The 20758-nt window shown below is 62.2% G+C and overlaps 3 protein-coding genes across 3 annotated transcripts; 2 read left to right on the plus strand and 1 right to left on the minus strand.

Annotated features, from left to right (window-relative positions):
* The first annotated feature begins 178 nt into the window (after window positions 1-178).
* On the plus strand, window positions 179-13223 carry CHLRE_07g329900v5 (uncharacterized protein). Its single transcript, XM_001690580.2, has 29 exons — window positions 179-710; window positions 840-880; window positions 1411-1448; window positions 1584-1718; window positions 1869-1959; window positions 2115-2199; window positions 2491-2530; window positions 2718-2814; window positions 3167-3298; window positions 3498-3587; window positions 4109-4188; window positions 4393-4552; window positions 4762-4890; window positions 5228-5389; window positions 5578-5682; window positions 5925-6004; window positions 6347-6724; window positions 7014-7218; window positions 7497-7595; window positions 7775-7843; window positions 8127-8225; window positions 8387-8574; window positions 8886-9112; window positions 9334-9479; window positions 9808-9906; window positions 10048-10187; window positions 10351-10567; window positions 10745-11278; window positions 11597-13223. Exons 2-29 carry the CDS (start codon window positions 878-880, stop codon window positions 11849-11851), a joined length of 4083 nt encoding a protein of 1360 aa, XP_001690632.2. The 5' UTR covers window positions 179-710; window positions 840-877; the 3' UTR covers window positions 11852-13223.
* Window positions 13224-16479: 3256 nt separating this feature from the next.
* Window positions 16480-19518, minus strand: CHLRE_07g329950v5 (uncharacterized protein). The gene is made up of 8 exons (XM_043064171.1): window positions 19271-19518; window positions 18983-19003; window positions 18734-18831; window positions 18059-18181; window positions 17814-17906; window positions 17493-17659; window positions 17284-17380; window positions 16480-17167 (listed from the first exon to the last, which is right to left on the minus strand). The coding sequence occupies exons 1-8, from the start codon at window positions 19287-19289 to the stop codon at window positions 16937-16939; spliced, it is 849 nt and encodes a 282-aa protein (XP_042922739.1). The 5' UTR covers window positions 19290-19518; the 3' UTR covers window positions 16480-16936.
* A 100-nt stretch (window positions 19519-19618) lies between these two features.
* Window positions 19619-20739, plus strand: CHLRE_07g330000v5 (uncharacterized protein). Its single transcript, XM_043064172.1, has 2 exons — window positions 19619-19757; window positions 20113-20739. Exon 2 carries the CDS (start codon window positions 20116-20118, stop codon window positions 20365-20367), a length of 252 nt encoding a protein of 83 aa, XP_042922740.1. The 5' UTR covers window positions 19619-19757; window positions 20113-20115; the 3' UTR covers window positions 20368-20739.
* Window positions 20740-20758: the final 19 nt, after the last annotated feature.

The following is a 20758-nucleotide window of genomic DNA, read 5'->3' on the forward strand; positions in this document are numbered from 1 at the left end:
TCCTGAGAACTCAGCGTCGCGACACGCGGGATTCAGCAGCGCAGTGACTTTGCAGGGTGACAAGGTCACCATTCGCCGTGTAGACATACATGGGTGCATGCATGAGTGTGATACAATGGATATTACCTGTGTCTGGGGTCTCTCGCCCTAAAGCGCCATGGGGTACAATCGTGCTTTCCTTTATGCATAAGCGCACGTCGCGCTCCCTCCACAGCAATGCACACCATGAGAGTATATGAATAATTACGTGCACTCGCCGCAAGCTCTGCTCTCGCGGCTGCGGACTGTACTCTTTTTCGCAACCTAGGTTTCTTTGCTGCCTACAAGACAGTCCTTGGTAGCTGTACAATTCTACTAGCAATCAGGCGAAACCATGCAAGCCGACAGTGCAACGACGCTGCGGAGCCGGGCGCTCTCGCGTGGGGCAACCGCACGAGAGCAATCTGGGTCGAGGATTATAGTTGATCCAGATGGATCTACAGCACTACAATATCAAGCGGAAATTGATGCTCGGGCGCGCGAGGAGCAAGCTGTCTCGCCAAGCAGAAGTAATGTCGCTCAGCCTAAAGGGCCACATCAAATCACGCAGACTCTATTTGGCGACTGGCTGCATGTCAACCTTACGGCTATTGTGCTCGTCATCTTCACCGTCACATGGGCCTGGCTGTCCTACATCGACGCAGCCTACACGCCGCGCGACCCCAACTACAGTAAGTTAAAGTGGCTAGGCAGTTGTGCAACTCCGGTACAGCACGGCAGACTCGGTCGATTTTACACGGGGACCATCACCAGTGACACGTTCTGACATCCCCTCTCCCCCTTTGGGTGAATCGTTGCAGTCCCGTCGCGGGGTCTGATCGTCAGCTACCAGGCGTGCATGGTGCGTATACTGCTGTGCTAGATTGGGAGAAGTCATCTCGCGATCAGCTTCTTTACATGCCGTGAGGCACAGACCACCAGTGTCACGCTCTCCCTGCTGTCCCCCCAGCCAGCGCCAAGCCATGAATGACCTGGCAAAGCCAACTCGTAGCGAATCAACATACTGAAGCCAGTTGATACCAACGGTATACATTGTTTTCATCTTCTCTTGGTCTAAGAGGTTGTCGGGGTCCTCAGGCCTCGCCCCCTCCTCGTCCAGGCGCCGCGCCCCACCCGCACGAAGCGGCCCAGTCCAGTGACGGGACCGCCTTCGCCCTATGCGTTTGCGAGCACTTGGGGTCGGTTCGCGGGGTGGATGGGGGCTATCGGCTGCCAAAGCAGCCTCCCCTTGTCGACGGACCGAGGCCGGATGGCCACCCCGCGCAGCTCACAGACAAAGCACGAGACCAGCGAATCAGCATGATGCACGCGCAAAGCAACTGCCCGCTGACCTGGGCGGTGTCATGCCCCTTGCATCCTGACCCCCTGCAGGTTGGCTACGCCTGCAACATGATCCTGACTCTGCTCAAGTAAGCCTCGGCGCGCGTGTGAGCCGTCACGGAGGAGGGACGGTTGGGTACGCGAGGCGGCACGTCACGGTACACAGCCCGGGTGCCTCTTTCCGCAACTGAGGCGTTTCCGTACCACCGTCTCACATGACGCAGGGTGATATTTGAGTCCAGCCGCAGCAAGCTGGACCTGCACCTGGTGTCCTGCTACATCAACGCCCTGGCTGCCGCCAGCTACCTCATGCTGTGGACCGGCTTCTCCCCCATCGTCCCCGACATCAACAGCTGCCTGTAAGTGACTGGCCTGACCAGGTGTACGGCCTGCAATGCAGCACCAGGCAGATGGAGGCGGGGAGGCTGGGCTTGCGACCGGGTCGTCCCGCCCTTTCGCCCCGTGTCAGCCTGCCGACAAAGCAGGCTCGCACATTCTGCCAATCGCAGGTACATTCCGCAGCGCTGGCTGCTCTACTTCTTCACGGCCCCCGCCATCATCCACATCCTGAGCCAGATTTCCAACTACTCTACGCGCATGGTGAGCGCTGTGAGGTGGAGGTAGAACGGCGAAGAGCGACGCAGGCTTGGCGTGATGGATAGCCTCCAAGGCTTGTGCGCATCGCAACGCAAAGTGCATGTGCTGCTGCCAAGCTCGCTGCTGACCGCCATGTCTCATGGTGCCGCGCATCGCAGCGCATCTGGGTGGTGCTTTTGAACGCCTTCATGCTGGCGGCGGGCGGCTTCGGCACTGTGCCCTGGATCTCGTGGACGCACAAGGGTGAGCCAATGAGCCACTGAGCCGTGTTGCGGCTGGGTGGGTCTGGTTCACGGCGTGTGGATGCCTGGATGGACCCCTGCGCTCCCGGCAGCTCATGGCCAAGCCAGCTGCGTTGGATGCTCGTACACAGCCCCCGGGCCTGCGGGTCGTGGGGGCGAGGGAACCTGGGGGTTGTAGATACAAGCCCAAACTAAACCGGCCCCAATGCAATGGTGTACAAGCCCGGTGTGTCTGCCGCCTCGGCATCTGCCACCGCCCCCTGACTATGTTTGCCTGCTCCTGCGCCCGCAGTGTTTTGGTACACGCTGGCGTGCGTGCCATTCCCCTCCATGTGAGTCCCAGGAGCTGTAGCGTCCCCGTTGGAAGCACGCCTGGAATCCTTAAGCATGGTTTGGTCGAGAGGCCAAAGAGGACCGGGTTCATGCACACGCCATGACCACATGGAGTAACGCGGGCGTTTACCTGAAACTGCGCTGGAAGCCTGCATCTCACCCGCCGTTTCTTTCGTTTCTTCGCAGCTTGTGTCACATGTGGCGCATGGTGACGCACGCGCTGGATGAGACACAGGACCCCAGCTCCAAACGGGCCATCAGCTTCATCCGCATCTTCTCCATCGTGAGTGGTGGGGACATGCCGCCTGGCCCGCCTGGCACGGGCACCCGGGCACAACCTGATGTCGAACGTGCACAGTCACGGCTGCAAAGCAGATAAAATAGGGGAGGGCTTGCTGGATCAAGTAGGGGATGCAGTGTGCGCATCAGCTGGGCTCAAGGTGGCGCGAGGCTGTTCAAGTCGGTGTCGCTGCAAACAAACCAGCAGGCACAGTAGCACCTTCCCAACCCGACATTGTCGCGCCAACGCCCGTCCCCGCATTGCCGGAGTCCATGCACCAGCCATCCCTGAAGGCAGGGCGGCCCGCCCCCCCCCCCTTGTGCCCTGTGGCTGATGCCCCACCTCCGACACGCAGACCACCTGGAATTTCTTCCCCATCGTCTACTTCGCTGCCATTGACGGCGCGCTGCCGCTGGAGATCAGCGAGCCGCTGTGGGCGGCGCTGGACTGGCTGACTAAGATGGTGTACAGCTCCAGTCTGATGGAGGTGCGCACTGGAGGCAGGGCTGGGAGGGGTTACATTCATGATGAATTAAGAAGTGAAGGCGTAGCCAGGTACAGTAGCATACTAGAGGGGCAGGTTTTGGTTGGGATGGGACACGACGAAGCGATTGCTAGTGGCGAAGCATTACGGTAGCACGGAGGGATCGGTCCTGTTACCAATCTCTGGCCGTGCTTTGCTGCAGGCCAACTTCTTCACGACGCACTGGCGTGAGCTGACGCTGCGCGCTATTGAGGAGGCCAACCGCCTATCCACCATCCAGCAGCTCAGCCTGGTGAGCAGGCGGCGGCGCAGGCCGGAAGGCGCTGGGATGTTGCGGCCTTGAGCAAGGGGGTTTGGAGGGGGAGGTAGCCGTCCATGGAGAACGGGGTGATAAAAAATCACAAATTTAAAGTGGCGACGTCCAGTGGGAACAGCGGGTGCTACACCGGTGGCGCAAGCATGGAGAACCGCCGAGGCTGCTTTGTCGCCCGTTTGCTGATGGTGGCTGGTCCAGAAAGGCTCTCGTCGTAGAAGAGATAGTAGCGGAAGTGAGGGGGGGGGGGGCGGTTGGGCCCTTGGGCAGGCGGCTGAGTGGTGCTGGGACCAGGGCTTTAGTTGTGCAGGAATGGACGTGGGAGTGCAGAGGTGAAGGACGGCTAACGACCGCCATGCGCTTTGACTTGTCGTGGCTGTGCCTGTGCAAGCTTACTGTACAAACGACCGCGCGCATGCGCCTAGCGGTTGCCCCCGTAGGGCAGCACATTCACCCATGCCTTGCTGCCCCGCCCCGCCCCGCCCCGCCCCGCCGCACAGGACATTGAGCGCAAGGACGAGTTCTTGTCCGCCATGAGTCACGAGCTGCGCACGCCGCTCAACGGCATCATCGGGCTCAGGTGCGGGCCGTGCATTGGGTTCCGTACAGAATGGGGCGCGGGCCTGCGCATTGGCGCTGGGACTGCTAGCATCAGCGCCGTGTACACCTTTGCATCGAGCGGGCGAGAGACGTAACGGGCGCAGTAGGCAGGAACCAGTTACTACGGCTCACGTGGATACGCCACGCGACCCCTCGCCGCCTGTCATCGCCATTTCGTACGCAGCGACTCCATGATTGCGGGCGCCTGCGGGCCCCTGCCTGAAAAGGCGGTCAAGACCATCAGCACCGTCAAGCTGAGCGGCAAGCGGCTGCTGCAGCTGATCAACGACATCCTGGACGCCGCAAAGATGAAGCAGGGCATGCTGGTGATCAAGCACGAGAAGGTGTGGTCCGCGGCGCCAGACACTCTAAGCACGGCACTGCAGAGAAGGAAGGAACGTGTATCCGTCGTACAGGGCTTCAGGCACCATGGCACACGGGGGCCGGGACGCGCGCTGCGGCTCTGCAAGCATGTCACCAGCACAACGAACGGCTTGACGCATCCTCCCGCCGCTTCCCTTCCCACGCCCTTCGGACGGCTGCTCCTTCACAGGTGGACATCAAGCGGTTGGTGTCGGACGTGTTGGACCTGTCGCTGCCGCTGGTGCGCAAGGGTGTGCGCCTCATCAACAACGTGGGCAACGTGCCCAAGATCGTGGGCGACAACGGCCGCATTGTGCAGGTGTGTGTGTGCGTGATTGGATGTACTGGGAAAGCACAAGAGGCAAGGGCCGAGGGTGGGTGGGTGTGCGCGAAGGCGCGTGTGCGTGCATGTGTGTGAATGTGTGTGTATATGTGTGTGTATGTGTGTGCGCGTGTGTGTGTAAAAAACGAAATGAAAGCCCGCCCAGAGTGTGTGCGTGCGTGCGTGCGTGCGTGCGTGCTGCCCTCCACCCCCATCCTCTGCCCTCTGCCGCCCTCCACCGCCTGCCGCTGCCCTCCCCGTCGGCGCTTCAACCTAACCTTACGAACTTTCACTCTGTCTTCCATGGGCACCTACCCAACCCCCACACATGCAGATCCTGTACAACTTGGTGGGGAACGCCACCAAGTTCACTCGGGCGGGCACGGTGTCTGTCAGCGCGGGCGTGGTGGAGGGCAAGGTGTACATCACCGTCTCCGACACGGGCGTGGGCATCCCGCCCGACAAGATCGACAAGATCTTTGAGGCCTTTGAGCAGGTGCGCGGCGGTGTGGGGGGCCCTGCTTGTTGGGGACCGGATGGGTGGGTGGGTGGGCAAGGAGGTTGTAATTCCGTCTGGAGTAATGCACATCGCTGCTCGGTATGCATCGACTTGTTACCCTGTGGTGTCGGTTGTACCCATGACCACTGGCCACGCCGCTGCCCTTCATCCATGCCGGCGCGCAGGTGGACATGAGCACCACGCGACGCTTCGGCGGCACGGGCCTGGGGCTCCACCTGGTCAAGGAGCTGGTCAAGGCGCACAGCGGCCGCATCAGCGTGCAGAGCAAGGTAGGGCGCAAGGGCGTAAGGGCGCAGCCAGGGCGAAGAACGGCCCCGGCCGGGCAGGGCAGGGCGGTGGCGGCAGGCCCGGGAGGAGCGTCTGCGGGCGCAAAATAGTGCTTTCAGAACCCTCCACCTACAGCTGCACCCACGAGTGAATCCCTCGTCCATACGCGGCCCTCCCAAGCAAACCGGCCCTGTCGTCACGCTCTGGCTACGCTGCGTTACTGCCGCTGTCCCGCTACGTGCAGGTGGGCGTGGGCTCCTCCTTCACCGTGTGGCTGCCCATCAACCAGGAGGAGATAGACTTCGGGGATGCCTTCACGCCCTCGTGAGTGCCGGCCGCCGTGCGTTTGTGTCTGAGTTGGCGGGGCCGTTTGGGCGGGGGCTGTCGTGGCGGGGGCTGTCGAGGCGGGGTCGTCTGGACGGCCCATGAACATGTGCGGTGTGGCTGCGTGGCTTGCTGCGGGGCCAGTTCGTGGGGGCTGCAGGGGCGTTAGGTTGTGGGACATGGACATGGCGTTGTGCGCCAAAGCTTACGGCAGTTTGGATGGCACTGCTATGTTAGGAAGCACAAGGGAGGCAAACCCGCATGAGCGTTGTGTGCCTGGCTGTGTATGCGCCTTGCTGCCCATCCTAAGCTCCTCACCCTTGCCACCCCCCTTGTCCGCAGGCGGCTGCGCCAGGCCTCTGAGGATAGCAACGACGCCGGCTCCACGCGGCTCGGCGGCAACTCCGTCAAGTGGATGGACGCCTCCGCCAATCCAGCCGCAGCCGCCGGCGCAGGTGGGGACGCCGCCCTTGCCGCCGCGGCGCAGGCTGCCGCCGCCGCGCGCACCTTCAACAGGGAGGTGGGCATGGGCGGCGGCGCCGCTCGCTCGGAGGCCGAGGCCGACGACGCAGCGATCGTGGCGGCGGCGATGGAGGCGGAACGGCGCGCGGGCGGGCGCTCGCCGCCGCCGATGGAAGCGAGCCGCAACATGCCGGATGATGCGCAGACGCTGCTGTCGGTGACCAAGAGCGGCTTCAAGCTCGTCAAGCCCTTCTACAGGTGAGCGTGCGAGGGTGCGTGTGCCGTTGCGTGTGCCGCATGTGTCCCTGCGGGTGCGGCGATGTGACGCTTGTGTGTGAGCTAGTCGTGGCGATGGAGGCGGCCGGTTGGGCGCTGCGGCGATGAGAGCAGCGCGGCTCTCCACCCGCCAGTGCTTGCCGCCCCGCGCTGCTTGTGGACCGCCCCCGCATGTCCCCTCACTACTCCGCCTCCTCAGTCCTCTGCTACCCCCTTTGCCCACTCCTGCCCGCAACCCCCGTCCTCACCCGTACACATGCTGCCGCCACAGGGAGCGCAACGGCGGCTGTATGGTCCTGTCTGTGGACGACGACCCCATCAACCAGCTGGTGGTGGAGAACCTGCTGCTGCCCGAGGGATTCAAGGTGGAGCAGGCCATGTGCGGCAGCGAGGCGCTGGACTGGCTGCAGCACACGCCGCTGCTGCCCGACGTCATCCTACTGGACATCATGATGCCGGACATGAGCGGATACGAGGTGGGGAGGCGGGGTGGGTGGATGCCGGGTGCGGGATGCGGGGAGCTCTGTGTACGTTCGTACCGTGTACAAGGCGGAAACATGAGAAGGCCACGGAAGCGGCCGTATGTGCGTGTGTATTGTGGATGGATGGGTGTGTGTACCGGACGGAATGGGTGCTTAGGGGGGTGGCTTTTTGACCCCGGAACCCACCACGCTCCCGCGTCGGCCAGTGCTGACGTGCGCTTGTGCCTGTGCCTGTCCCGGCGCCGCCTCCCTACACATACACAAATACACAGGTGTGCCAGGAGGTGCGGCGGCGCTTCAGCACCGTGTGCATACCCATTCTCATGGTGTCGGCCAACGGCACTCCGGAGCACGTGATGAAGGGCCTCGAGGTGAGCGCGGCGCGCCAGGCTGAGCCTGCCAGTGCCAGTGCCAGTGCCAGGGAGGGACACGGCGGTGCACCCCGGGGTTACCCACTCTACCTCGGCGCTCTGTGGGCTTGGATCAGGTGCTGACTGCTTTGGGCTTTAGGCGTATTTACCAATTGTACCCCTCTGCACCTGCGCCTCAGGCCGGCGCGGTGGACTACGTGAAGAAGCCCTTCAATCGCCAGGAGCTACTCGGCCGCATCCGGGCGCAGGTGCGGCGGCCGGGCGCGCGTTGCCGTGTGCCGCGTGTGCAGCAGCTGCGGCGTGCTGGCAGCAGTCTCCTGAACTCACATTGCACCCGTCAGGATGCGCGCACAACTACGCCGCTGTCGCGCGCTCGTGTACAGCCCACGCTGCTCATCTGCGTGTTTCCTCCCCGGGATTTTCTCGAACCCATGCTGGCTAACGCCACAGGCCGCTCCGCTTCGCCTTTCATACTCCTGCAGTTCCCGCCGCTTGCTACAAAACCAAGCCTGCCCCTCCCCGCCCCAACAGGTCCGCAACCGCGAAGTAGTGGACGCTGAAATGGAGACGCGGCTGGTGAACAAGATGCTGCACCGCATGTTGCCGGCGCCTGTGGTTGAAGCACTGCAGGTGTGCGGCGGCGCGGTCTATTATGTTGCAGCCTGCCCACACCTGCTGCGCGTGGCAGCAGGCCCATCGGGCTACCCATGCCCGTCACTTCCACCCCTGTGTCGCAACGACCAGCAGCTAACGCGTGTCGGTCACGGCACTGCCTGGCTTAACAACCGCAGGGGGGCGCGGGCGTCAGCGGCTTTGTGGAGCTGCACGAGGACGTCACGCTGCTGGCGGCGGACGTGGGCAGCTGGCTCAACACCAGCGGCCTGATGATGTCGGTGGAGGGCTGCCGCGCGCTGCTGGGGGTGGTGAATGGGATGCACGCCGCCTTCGACAAGCTGCTGCTCAAGTACAAGGCGTTCAGGTGCGTGGGCGCGCATGGGCGTGGCGAGGGGATGCGGCGACATCGCACGGCACCCTGCCGTGGTCACGGCATGTGCGTGCACAAGCATTGGGCCCCATGCATGTCCTTCGCCTGCACTCCGCTTCTGGGCTTGTAGTCTTGCCGGTGCCGGTTCGCGTAGCCGCAAGCCCTCAATCCCAGAATGCACATCCTTCCCGGCCCTGCTCCTCAAACTCCAACTCCCATTCCCACTCTCCCTCTCTTTCCCTCACTCCCACGCCCATTGCCACGCCTGATTGCCCCCTCCCTCCGTCACTCCCTCGCTTCTTCAGGGTGGTGTCCACGCTGGACCACTATCTGGTTGTGTGCGGTCACGACGGCACGCCCGACCACGTGCGCCGCGGCCTGTCCCTGGCCGAGGAGCTGGTCACTGCGGCGCGCAGCCTCACGCTGCCGCCCGGCTGTGGCGGAGGCCAGCTGCGCGTGCGCTGCGGCCTGCACACCGGCCCGCTGACCAGCGTGGTGGTGGGCGTGGACTCACCGCACTACGCCGTCTTCGGTGGGTCCGGGAACCCGGGGCGTGTGGAGTCATGGGGTGTGCGGTGTTCCAGGACGTGTAATGTGGGGTGTAAGGCGCAAGTGAGAGCGCGGAGAAGGAGCTGGGGTACCTAGGAAGGACTTGGTGGGGGCTCCGCGCGGCGGTGGGGACACCATCGTCCTGCGTCTTTGACGGCGGGCAATGGAAGGCCTTGTTGTGTGACCGACTGACTGTGCCTGCAGGCGAGACGGTGGGCGTGGTGGCGGGTCTGGTGTCTCGCGGCTTTGACAACACCGTGCACTGCTCCTTCGCGGTACATGCGGCGCTGCGCATCAAGAGCCAGGACCGCATCAGCGCCTCCTTTGTGCCCGCGCACCTGCTGCTCAAGGCAAGTGTGCGTGCAGCCAGCGTGTGTGTGATTTACGATAAGACAGCTGCGTTTGTGGAGTAAAGCGTTAGGAGAGAGAGGCTTGTGTATCGATGGAAAACGGGAACGCAAATGCGTGTGTTTGTCTGCCTTCATCATCGTGGCCAGCCTGTGGTGCTGTATGCTGATTAAAGCTTAGCTCGTGTCCTGCCGTCCTTCGTCACTTCAGCACACCCGAACACACCCTCGCACAGCCGGCTGGAGCCGTTCCTCAACGCTTGCCGTCTTCCCATGAGTCATTCCTAGAACCCCTTCCGCGTGCCATACCACCTCGCTCCCGCCCCCGCAGCTGCCCGGCAAGCTGCCGCCCGTCCAGACCTACCTGTACAAGTGCGGCGACTGGGAGCAGGCGCTGAAGCAGCTGGATGACGAAGAGGGGGAGCGCGAGGTGGGTGTGGGCTTGTGGGCATCTGGCACTACCGTATATGAGATCCCTTTGCAAGATGATAGCTGGAGGTGCCGCTGTGCTGGATCTTGCCACGAATCGAACGCGGGCTAGCATCATGCGTCTGGTGTGCTGTGTGCGCAGACGGCGGAGAGCGCTATGGCCGAGCTGTCGGCGCGCGAGCGGAAGTGGAAGGAGGAGCAGGCGGCCGCGGAGGCGGCGGCGGAGCTGACGGCAGCCTCACTGGAGGAGGAGCGCGCGGCGCTGGAGGCGCTGGCGGCCAGGTGGGTGTGGCCGGGCGTGCAATGGCCTGATCGGGCCTGGGGAGGTCGTGTTCAGGGTGAACTGGCTGGCACAGTGCTGTCGGTTGGCCTCAAGTCAAGGTCCGCAGCTACAAATAGATTATGTGGCTGAGGCGCGCGCCGCTTGCCGCTTCGTTCCTCGCAGGTTGGTGACGGAGCGGGCGGAGCTAGAGGCCGCTCGCGGCGAGGTGGCGCGGCTGCGCGGCGAGGTGGAGGCGGCGCGGGCGGGCGGCGCCGCGGCGTCTGCTGGCGCCGCCCTCGCCGCGGCGGAGGCCGACACGGCGCTCGCGGCGGCGCGCGCCGAGGTGGAGGCGCTGACGGTGCGGCTAGCGGAGAGCGAGGCGGAGCGGTCACGCATGAAGGTGCGGCAGCGTGCAGCAGTGGCGGCTGCGTTGCGGGGCGTGGCTGTGTGTGCTTCATGCTACCCCTTGGAGCGTGACGTGGGTTCTCGACCGCGTACAAACTCGAAAGGGTTGTTGGAGGCACACGGTAGCTGGCAGCACAACCACCACCTGTCACACGCCGCCGCACCCGCACAGATCACGTACGAGGCGCGGCTTATTGAGGCGCGCGAGACCGCCGCCGCGGCGGCAGCCTCCGTGCACCGCTCCATGTTGCCGATGCGCGGGTACGGCGCCCACCACGAGTACGGCGCCGTGCTCGGCCACCGGCCCGGCGACAGCCCGCACCAGCAGATGCTGCTGGCCCAGCACCAGCAGCAGCAGGTACAGCAGCACGTGCGGCCCGCGGGTGTGTCCCGCATCTCCGCCGCCTCCCACAACGGCGCGCCCGGCGTCAGCGCGCCGCAAGCGCCGCTTGTGCCGCAGGCTAGCGGCGGCGCCGCTGGCGCCTTCCTGCCGTACTCGTACCCGTACTCATACACACCCGGCCGGCGCGCGCCCTCGATTGGCGGCGCAAGCAGCTTGAACATGTCTGGTGGCAGTTTCTGGACGCAGCCGTACCGCATCGAGTCGTTTATGCGGGACATTGGTCTGCCGCAGTACGCGGCGGTGCTGCGCAGCCAGGACGTGACGCCGGCGGTGCTGGCGGGCATGCGGGAGAGCGACCTGGAGGTGGGGGCGTGGGTGGGAGGCAGGGGCGCGGGGCCGGGGTGGGCAGGGGGCACGGGTGGTTGGCACGGGGGTGTATGGGACCTTTGGGGGGGTTGATACGCGTGCTGGGGCGGGTGGTGAGGGCGCGTGGTCGTCGGCAACAGACAGAGAGGAGGCAGGCGCGGGGCATGCTGACGGGGATGCCCAGGACCTGATTGCCATCTGGGTGGCCGGCTGCGGGGACGAAGCAGCTCTCGTGGTGCCATTCATGGCTTCAGTTCCCGTCCGTTGTTGTGTTCTGCGCCCCAAACCGTCTGCACTCGTACGGTATGCGCGCAGGCCATGGGTGTGCCCACGCTGGGCGCCCGCCTGCGCATCCTGGAGGCCGCCCGCCAGTACGGCAGCCAGAGCACTGTGCGCATGGCGCTCCTGTGTAAGGACGGCCAGGACGGCGCCGACGGGGCGGAGCAGATGCTCAGCGACGCGCTGGGGCAGGGCGGCGTGGAGAGCGCCGCCACATGGGCACACATGGGCGGCGGGGACAGCGAGGACACGGCCGCCGGCGGCGCGGGCAGTGGCAACGAGCGGCTGTGAGAGCGTGGGCGCGGCCCTGTGATGCCGACACTGCAGGATGACTGCCGCCAGCCGCGGCAGGGAAATGGGAATGACGGGTTTCCTAACAACCCAAGCAGAAGATGCGTACCAAAAGGGTAAAGACGTGGGGTAAAGATGGGGCAGTGCTGCAAACGATTGTCGGGTCTTACGTGCCGAGCGCTGTCGGGTCGGCCGTGGGAATGTTGCGTGATGGGGATGCTGGGAGTAGCGTGCCTATCCACTTCTGCATCTCGGACATCTCCCCTAGACCCTGTGGGGCAGCACCGTATCAAGCTTGACAATGGAGAGTGGGTGCGTTGTGTCGGCACTCCCTCGGCATGTTCCTGACATAGCTCCTATGGCATGTCAAGCGCTCGAACCGCCGGAATGTGGCGATATGCGTAGCGTATTGCATGATTTACATTTTGGGGGCACTTGGCTACTAGCCCCGTTGCTGGTAGACATTGGGCCCAATCAAAAATAAAGAAAGGTAGGTGCTGCGGTGCGCGGTAGCACCCAACTGGACCGCGTGGTTGCTAGCAGTGCTCTTAGTGGCGGACAGGGGCGTATGGGATTGCAAGCCTGTCATTTGAAGTTGCGCACACTCAGCCACAACACTTCTGAGAATTGGAGCGTACCGATCAATTGGCAATGGTAAATAATGGTGTTGTGGATGCAGCTTCGCACTGAACGCTTGTTGGGCGCGTGCCACTGGCTAATTTCGTTCTGTCGTTTGCACTGGGCGTGGGACACACGAGCCTGCCGCGTGCGCGTGGCATTACCTGGATGCGGGCTATGATGCGGTGAGCCAGATCCGGTTGCGCGTTGATGCTTTCGGGAAGTCCGTTAAGATTGGCCCTCCGCGAACTGTTGGCTGCGTTGGGGGCCGGCGGGCGTAAAGTACTGACTGATCCAGACAGTGCGCGCATGCAGCGTATGGCATGCAGAGCGTGGAAAGAGCGCGTGTGAAGTTTGAAGGGGCTCGCCGCCCTTCACCCTGTCACAGGTGCATGATGAAGCGCTCTGCTAAATGAATGCTAATGCCAAGTAAGATTACGCTAGCTGCACACAGCAGCACGGTGGCGCGCATTGGCAAGTGGTACTCGGCAATTGGCAGAGTGAATCGTTTTAGCCGAAACCTTGTCTGTTGACTTCGTGGCGAGCCGGGGTTGGTAGGCAAGTTGTTCGGGTGGGCTGCCCGAGGGTCGCTGACGATTGCGGGGTACTGAATCAGACTACTGTCAGTGGCGCCAGGTGCACGCGCCAGATGGTAGGCGGGAAGGAAAAGATAAGCTACAGGAAAATGCGGATGATGGCTACCGGGGCGTAAGAATGCCGCAGACACACCCCACCCTTGAAACTGAAAGAGCTTGCCGAGAGCGCTCAGAATCAGCTGTCAGAAGTTTGATCAGGGTAGTAACTGCGGAGGTATGGGCCCTCACAGTCGAGGGTCGGTCGTCGGTCCCCAGGGTCCCCAAGGTTTCGTTACGGGGTGCCCAAGACTTTCGTCTGGGTCTCACAAGACAGCCGCGCAAGCCCAGACCGCTGCCCAAAGCGTGTAGTGGAAGCTTTTGATGCCTGGAGAACGTCAGGAGCCTACCACAAGACGAAAGGTGCGTGCACGCCCGTCAACACATGTTGGGTGCCTGGGTGGGATGTTGGGGTGAGCCACGTCTCGCCTGACCAGAACGTGCCTCAAGTCGCGGACCGGTGCTTGTGCGCAGGAGGAAAACGCATGTGTATGTCCCATGCGTAGGTACATCTCGTAGGCATGCTTTACATGGGTGCAACTGAACGGTCGCAAGTTTTTCACAACGGCCTCGCGAGTCCAATGGACATCTTGACTTTCGCGAGGTCGCGAGGTCGCAAGGAAAGCAGCCCTGTCACGCGGATTCCACAAAGGAAGAGTTGCCACAAACCGCGAGCGCCACGGCGTTGGGCCCGGTGGTGGCGGCGGCACGGGCGGCCCTGGGCCCAGCGGCAGTGGCGGCGCGCATGTTCGGAGCAGAGGGGGCGGGCAAGGCCACGTGGAGGAGGACAGTGTAGCAGGACGACTACCCAATGCCCTGCGGTGTCATACCTTGGTGCGCGGAAGCAGAGGAGAGGACGGAGCGGGAAGCGCCGACTCGGAAGTGGGCTTGCGGTAGAAGCACTCCGCTGCAGAAGTCTGTGCGAGTTCGGCCGAGACCCTCATCGGCGCCCCTGCCCAGCCGCACGTTTCGCCCCCCAACTTGATGTCAACCTCTCCAATTTGAGCCCCGCTTTCCACAGCGCCAAGCCCTAATATCAGGCGAGGCCTGGCGAGGTTTTGCCCGCACCCCCGTCCGCTTAGGAGTACGGCAGAGCCCCGGAATCTATGTCCTTGCGCGTCTGCTTGGCATGCAGGTCTGTACCCTGTGAAGCTTAGGTGACCTGGTGACTAGCTGGGCTTGGTTGGACGGCCAAAGCCCCTTGTCTCGCGTTGTGCCCCCACATGCGAACACACCTTGGAGTGTCCTAGCGCCCGGGCTCTTGCTATGGTGAAAGCGCTACGTTTGATTTCTGTTGGATGCGGGTGGCGTGGGCAGGGTGCGTGTGTGGGGGCAACATGCGACAATGGACAAGGCGAAGTTCGGTCAAGGGCTTTTGGATGGCCCTGCGCCTTCTGGGCCATATGCATATATGCATATAGATTGTGGAAAGTGGGGCGGGCGGGTTCGGAGGTGCGCATAGGGGGTCGGAATGGGGGCTCCGGATGTGGGGGTCGGTTCGAGCTGGTGAGCTTAAGTGCGGCGAGGGGCCGTAGCGAGGCGTTACTGGACCCGCGTTTACTTAAACATGGCGCGTACTATACTTGTCCTTAATTAACCATTAGCTTACCAAGTCTGGAAGCTATTGCGCTTTGTTTCGCTGCCTTGCTCGCTGCGTAGTTGCCACAAACGGGCTTGGGGTCGAGGAGGTGCGAAATCCCGAACTCGCACAGACTTCTGCAGCGGAGTGAAGGCGCTAAACATGAACTAGAGAGAGAAAGACCGGCTCTGCCCCGTCTCGAACAGGGATCAATACTGAAGTATCAATATTGACTGGCCAGAACACTGAGCGCAAAGGTTTTGTAGTTGAGATGGCCTGTACGGCCTTGACACGGGGTTTTCCCCTCTTAGTCGGGGCGTCCCGCCCACATTCTCCCCCTTCTGGACTGGACGTCTCGGCCAGGCCTTTAACGCTGTTGCAAACGTTCTGAGCGCCTTATCGGATCTGTTTGCTTCTTTGCGCGTTGCGCCTGTTTCTTTGCCTCGTACGTCGCCTGGCAGGGAGGGCAGTACCATCTTCCCTTGGGTACTTCCGCCAGTGGTGGGCTCAAGCACGGCATGTGCCACCCGCTGTTACACTTGCTGCACAGGACCATTGTGTCTGCTGGCTCTGGCTCGTTGCAAACCTTGCATTTTACCTCGTCCCAGTTTACTGGTGCGCGGAAGCAGAGGAGAGGACGGAGCGGGAAGCGCCGACTCGGAAGTGGGCTTGCGGTAGAAGGCGCTAAACATGAACTAGAGAGAGAAAGACCGGCTCAGCCCCGTCTCGAACAGGGATCAATACTGAAGTATCAATATTGACTGGCCAGAACACTGAGCGCAAAGGTTTTGTGGTTGAGATGGCCTGTACGGCCTTGACACGGGGTTTTCCCCTCTTAGTCGGGGCGTCCCGCCCACAGACAGCGCGGCGCCGCCTTCAAAGCGGCGCCGGCGCGCAGGTTGAGACCTGCCGGTGTTGTCTGGTTAGCGACCTGTGCTGACGAGGATGGCGTGGCGGGCAGTCAGCTGCAGCGGCAAGGGTGTTGAGAGGTTTTCCTTGCTGTCTGGTTGGCCTGCTGCCTGCTGCACTAGTGCTTGATAGCTGGGCGCGACTGGGCACATATGGCGGGCGGTGCCTGTACAAACCGACCCCGGCTATGTCCGGGAGATGAGGCTAGTATCGGAACCTTCGGCCTCAGACGGAGGACGTGGCGTGGCGGCACAGCCCACTTTTCCCTTGCGAGGGAGAGCCACCTTTTCTTGTCACAACGGCCTGTGATGTTGACAAATTGTATGGATGTGGTCAAGACGTGCGTGAACTTGCTGTGTTTACATGTTAACAGAGCTCGCGGAAAGCAGTCGTTTGACACCATCCTGGAAGACAACATAGGGAATTTAGGGGGTGTACGGCACGGTACGGTACGGTCGGTCGTCGGTTACGGGGAGGGGGTTTGGGTGGGGTGGGGTCTGGAGCTATTGGTCGTACCCCGCCCGCCCCCCCCCCCCTGCGGCAGGCGCAGAACGTTTTTGGGCACTGTTTGAGTACTGAACCCGTTAGTCCCCGCTTGCATTCCCGTATGACTAGTGCCAGATAAAATCTGAAGGAGCGCTAATAGGCGTCATCACGCATCGGCTTTGACTGCACTGGCCCAGGCCCCCAGGTGGCGGGAGCAGATTAGCAGAAGCCGTGCACGCCTGCAGGGTCAAAGCTCGTGTGGCGGTCCTTCAATGCGCGCAGGGGCACAGGTTTAACACGCGATACCGTGTGCTGACGCCTATTTCGCGTGCCCCGATGGTTCTGGGTGCAGCTACGGCCCTTGCTCCCATAGACTCGCAGACAGGCGTGCTATTCGTCCCCTGAACCTCCCTTTGTTACACGAGCGGCCACCGGCCTCAGTGGGATCTATGTCTGTGAAAACGCTGATCAGACTACCAGGGCGAACAGCTCGAGACAAGACAGACTTGCTTGAGCTGGCAAACGCTACAGACAGAGGTCCCATCTCAATGGGCATCTCAAACACACACATGCGCACATAGTCACCAGCACCTGCGACGTACCACTTATACTAAGGCGAAGTCACACACTTAGCTAGGCTTCGGGGCTAAGGACTGCACACTGCTGACATAAATGACCGCCCGTAACTCGCCACCTGGCCACAACACCGAAAGGATCCACTCTTGCGTGCGTGGCCGTCTGGTCCGCCGCCAGTCATCACCAACTCCTCGCTCATGCCTGAACTGGAAATGCAACACGCACTTATGGAAAATAGCCCGCTCAACCTGCCTGGCTCCATCGCACATACGGTACTCGACGGCGTCAACACCCGCAGACGCGCAAAATGGAATGCATCGGGGCCCGGGGCAGCACCCGGCGCATAGTGCCGCGAGCTGCCACGGCCATGCGCTCCGGCCGCTTCATCGATGCCCACGGCCCGATGGTGTTGCCGGTGCGTCGGTACAGCCTCACGCGCTGCACCCGACAGGCGTTGCGCACGATGTCGCTCTTCTCCGGCACCACGTTTTCCGCCATGAACACAGGCACCACCTCCTGCATAACGACCAAACAATCGCCACGTGCAGTAAGGCATCAACAAGCAAACTCCGATGCAGCTTGCTAGGCGTGGGCGGGAGTGAGCCCGTTTTACTTGAGGCGTGGCCACGCACCTTGCCCTTGAAGCACTCGTAGGGCGTGCCAGCGTACTCGGGCAGCGCGCTCTTGCGCTGGATGGTGCTCGCCTTGTTGGCAATCTCCGTGATCATGCTGCAACGGTTCCAAGAGGATAACAATGAGCAGGCTTAAAAGTTACATTGCAGCACGGACCAGAGCCCGTGTGCGGTGCCCACTGCCCAGTTGCGCTGCTTGGCGCACACACCTGCCTCCCGAGTAGGTGGACTTGTGTGACAAGGCGAATGCCTTGTCGTTGCACATAATGACGCCGTCCACCTCCATCTCGTCGCGTCCACCGCTGTCCGTCAGTTTGCGCAGTTCCGGCTGCACGACACAGCTGGGGTCCTCGGCCTGCGCGTCCCGCTCCACCGCCTGGGAGTGACGCCATGGTGACGCCAGGGCCTAGTTATTACCTAGCCTGCTGAACCAACGAGGCTACGGTATCCTAGTTACTGTGAAGCATGCAGCATCCGATTATGCATGCCATCATATCATTGTCGTGCAAAGCAATGCCCTGGAAGGATACCTGCGTCATCTCGTTCTTCTGCGCCCCGACCATGCTGCCCGGTTGCCGGCGCGCGCTGTATAAGATGCTGCTGGCTTCTTGGGCCAGGTAGAGCTGCAAACAATGGGGTAAGCAAGGCGCTGTTCATGAAGCAGCTACCACCAGCCTCCCTGAGCTGCTCCTGATGGCCATTCGACATACTATTTCTCTCTCGTACGTACACATGATGCTACTGCTGGCATAACGACGGCGCACGCACCACCAACCTGGCCCCCCTCCAGGTCATTGAAGTCGATGACATTGACCGGCAGGGCGGTGACCGCCGCCGGCTCCTCTTCCTCGTTCGCCATCTTGACCAGGCCTGACGAGTTTAGCCGATTCAGCAGGTCCTGCACACAAAAGAAAGTACATGAAATCGCGAATTCAGCAATCGTTGCGGGAACTGCTGTGTGTATGCGCTGTACGACGAGGATGCAAAAGGTCCTTGCCACGCGCCGTTTTAGTCGTGCCGGCTCACCACTCATGCCCCGTAACCTTTTCCCCAGAAGGGTCCACAAAGCGACAAGCAGCAACCGGTCAATCGCTTGGAAAGACGCATTGACCCCGCTATATTATCATACGTTGGGACGGACACTCCCTGCACGGCAACCACTGTACGACACCCGAATACGAATTCTCCGAGTAAAATGCAACTATGCCAGGCTTGTAACCCCCCGGTTCAAGATTCTACTCGGATATCACCACTTCCTGCCCCCATCCACACCCGGAGTGGCGTGTGGCATCAGGATGTGGCAATCTTTGTTGCTGTGTAGCTCGGGTTTGCAGCGCCTAGGCTTGGTGGAGCTCTGTGTGCCACTCGCCTGCCACCACCGCCCCGCTGCCGCTGCCCCGCGAGGGCTCAACCACCTAGCTCTCCCTCCTAGCTCTCCCTGAACACGAACCTCCAGTTGCTGCTGGTCCTTGATAATGAACGCTGACACCGTGGCGTGCTCCGACAGCTTATCGACGATGCAGTGCTGAACTTGGATGTACTTGGGCTCTGGCATGGCACAGCATAAAAATGAGATGCCTGGCCGGGCCGGGAGTTCAGGGCTGCCTCTTCCCCAGCCTTTGTCATCAGATAATCCACCTAGCCAGTCCAGCCTCATTCCTGCGCACACTCCAAGGCAGTAGATTCCACGCAGACTCACCCTGCTGGTCGCTGCTGGCACCTGGAGGTTGTATGCGGAGGTTGTATGCGGGGGTTGAAAGCGGAGGGTGTCAGAGCGTGTGCGCGGTGCATGGTGCGGGCGGGGCTGGGTAGTTTAGTCTAGAAGCTGGAGCAAACCAACCGAGGGGTGGAAGGAGAGGGCGTTGCAGCACGAGGGTGGCTACGGCTTTTTGGGGGGAGGGGGGGGGGGGGCTGAGCAGCGCGTTCTGGCAGCACACCCCCCCCCACCATTCCCCACCCCGCGACCCGTGCCAGGCACATGACGTACCGCATTTTGCCAGCAGCATGTCGACCACTGGCAGGGAAAGCTTCAGTTGTAGGAGGCTTTCCCTGGACGCGAAGCGGAGCGTATCCCCGTCATACCCCGCTTGGTGCAGCGCATCAATGTCCCTCTCGGCGAGCTTTGCAAACAGGGTCGGCCCCAGTCGCCGCTGCAGGTGGGCTTTCAGGCTTTCAGCTTCCTGCATGGCTCGCTGTCAGAGGCTTCCAGCGCCTTCCTTGCCACCCGATGATACGCGACTCGGATTGAGTTCGATATGCGTATACGAATCCGAACTGCGTATCGGGCGGCAAGCAAGGCGCTCGGACGGCGAGCCGTGCAGGAAGCTGGAAGCACGAAGCCCAGCTGCAGCGGAAACTGGGGCCGACTCTATTTGCGAAGCTCGCCAAGAGGGATATTGACGCGCTGCACCAAGCGGGGTATGACGGGGATCTGCTCCGCTGCGCGTCCACTCGTGAGGCTCAATGAGCTTGAGGCGAGTCCTTGGGGCTTTGTTTCCTTAACCTGGTCTGGTGCTGTAGACAGCGCTTCGTGCGCAGATCTGCTTTGCTACACGGTTGTAAGTTCAAGGACTGCTGCTGTGTGCTCTAGCTCGCTCCGGGACAAAGAACTCAGCAGGATTCTAGCCGAGCTGGGCTTGCGCGACTTCTGACGGCGTAGTCAGATCGTTACCGCGGGGCATGCTGACGGGGATGCCCAGGACCTGATGCCATGCAGGTGGCCGGCTGCGGGGACGAAGCAGCTCTCGTGCTGCCATTCATGGCTTCAGTTCCCGTTCGTTGTTGTGTTCTGCGCCCTAACGTGTCTGCATGCGTACGGTATGCGCGCAGGCCATGGGTGTGCCCACGCTGGGTGCCCGCCTGCGCATTCTGGAGGCCGCCCGCCAGTACGGCAGCCAGAGCACTGTGCGCATGGCGCTCCTGTGTAAGGACGGCCAGGACGGCGCCGACGGGGCGGAGCAGATGCTCAGCGACGCGCTGGGGCAGGGCGGCGCGGAGAGCGCCGCCGCCTGGGCCCACATGGGCGGCGGGGACAGCGAGGACACGGCCGGCGGCGGCGCGGGCAGTGGCAACAAGCGGCTGTGAGAACGTGGGCGGGGCGCTGTGATGCTGGCACTGCAGGATGACTGCCGCCAGCCGCGGCAGGGACGTGGGTGTGACGAGTTTCCTAACAATCCAAGCAGAAGATGCATAATAACAGGGTAAAGACGTGGGGTAAAGATGGGGCAGTGCTGCAAACGGTTGTTGGGTCTTACGTGCCGAGTGCTGTCGGGTCGGCCGTGGGAATGTTGCGTGATGGGGATGCTGGGAGTAGCGTGCCTATCCACTTCTGCATCACGGACATCTTCCCTAGATCCTCTGGGGACTGGGGCAGCACCGTATCAACTCTATCAAGCTTGACAATGGAGAGTGGGTGCGTTGTGTTCGGCACTCCCTCGTCTGTAAGGGAGGAGCAGTGGCTCGATCGTGGGGATTC

Source organism: Chlamydomonas reinhardtii, chromosome 7, assembly GCF_000002595.2.
Source record: "Chlamydomonas reinhardtii strain CC-503 cw92 mt+ chromosome 7, whole genome shotgun sequence".
Classification (NCBI taxonomy): domain Eukaryota; kingdom Viridiplantae; phylum Chlorophyta; class Chlorophyceae; order Chlamydomonadales; family Chlamydomonadaceae; genus Chlamydomonas; species Chlamydomonas reinhardtii.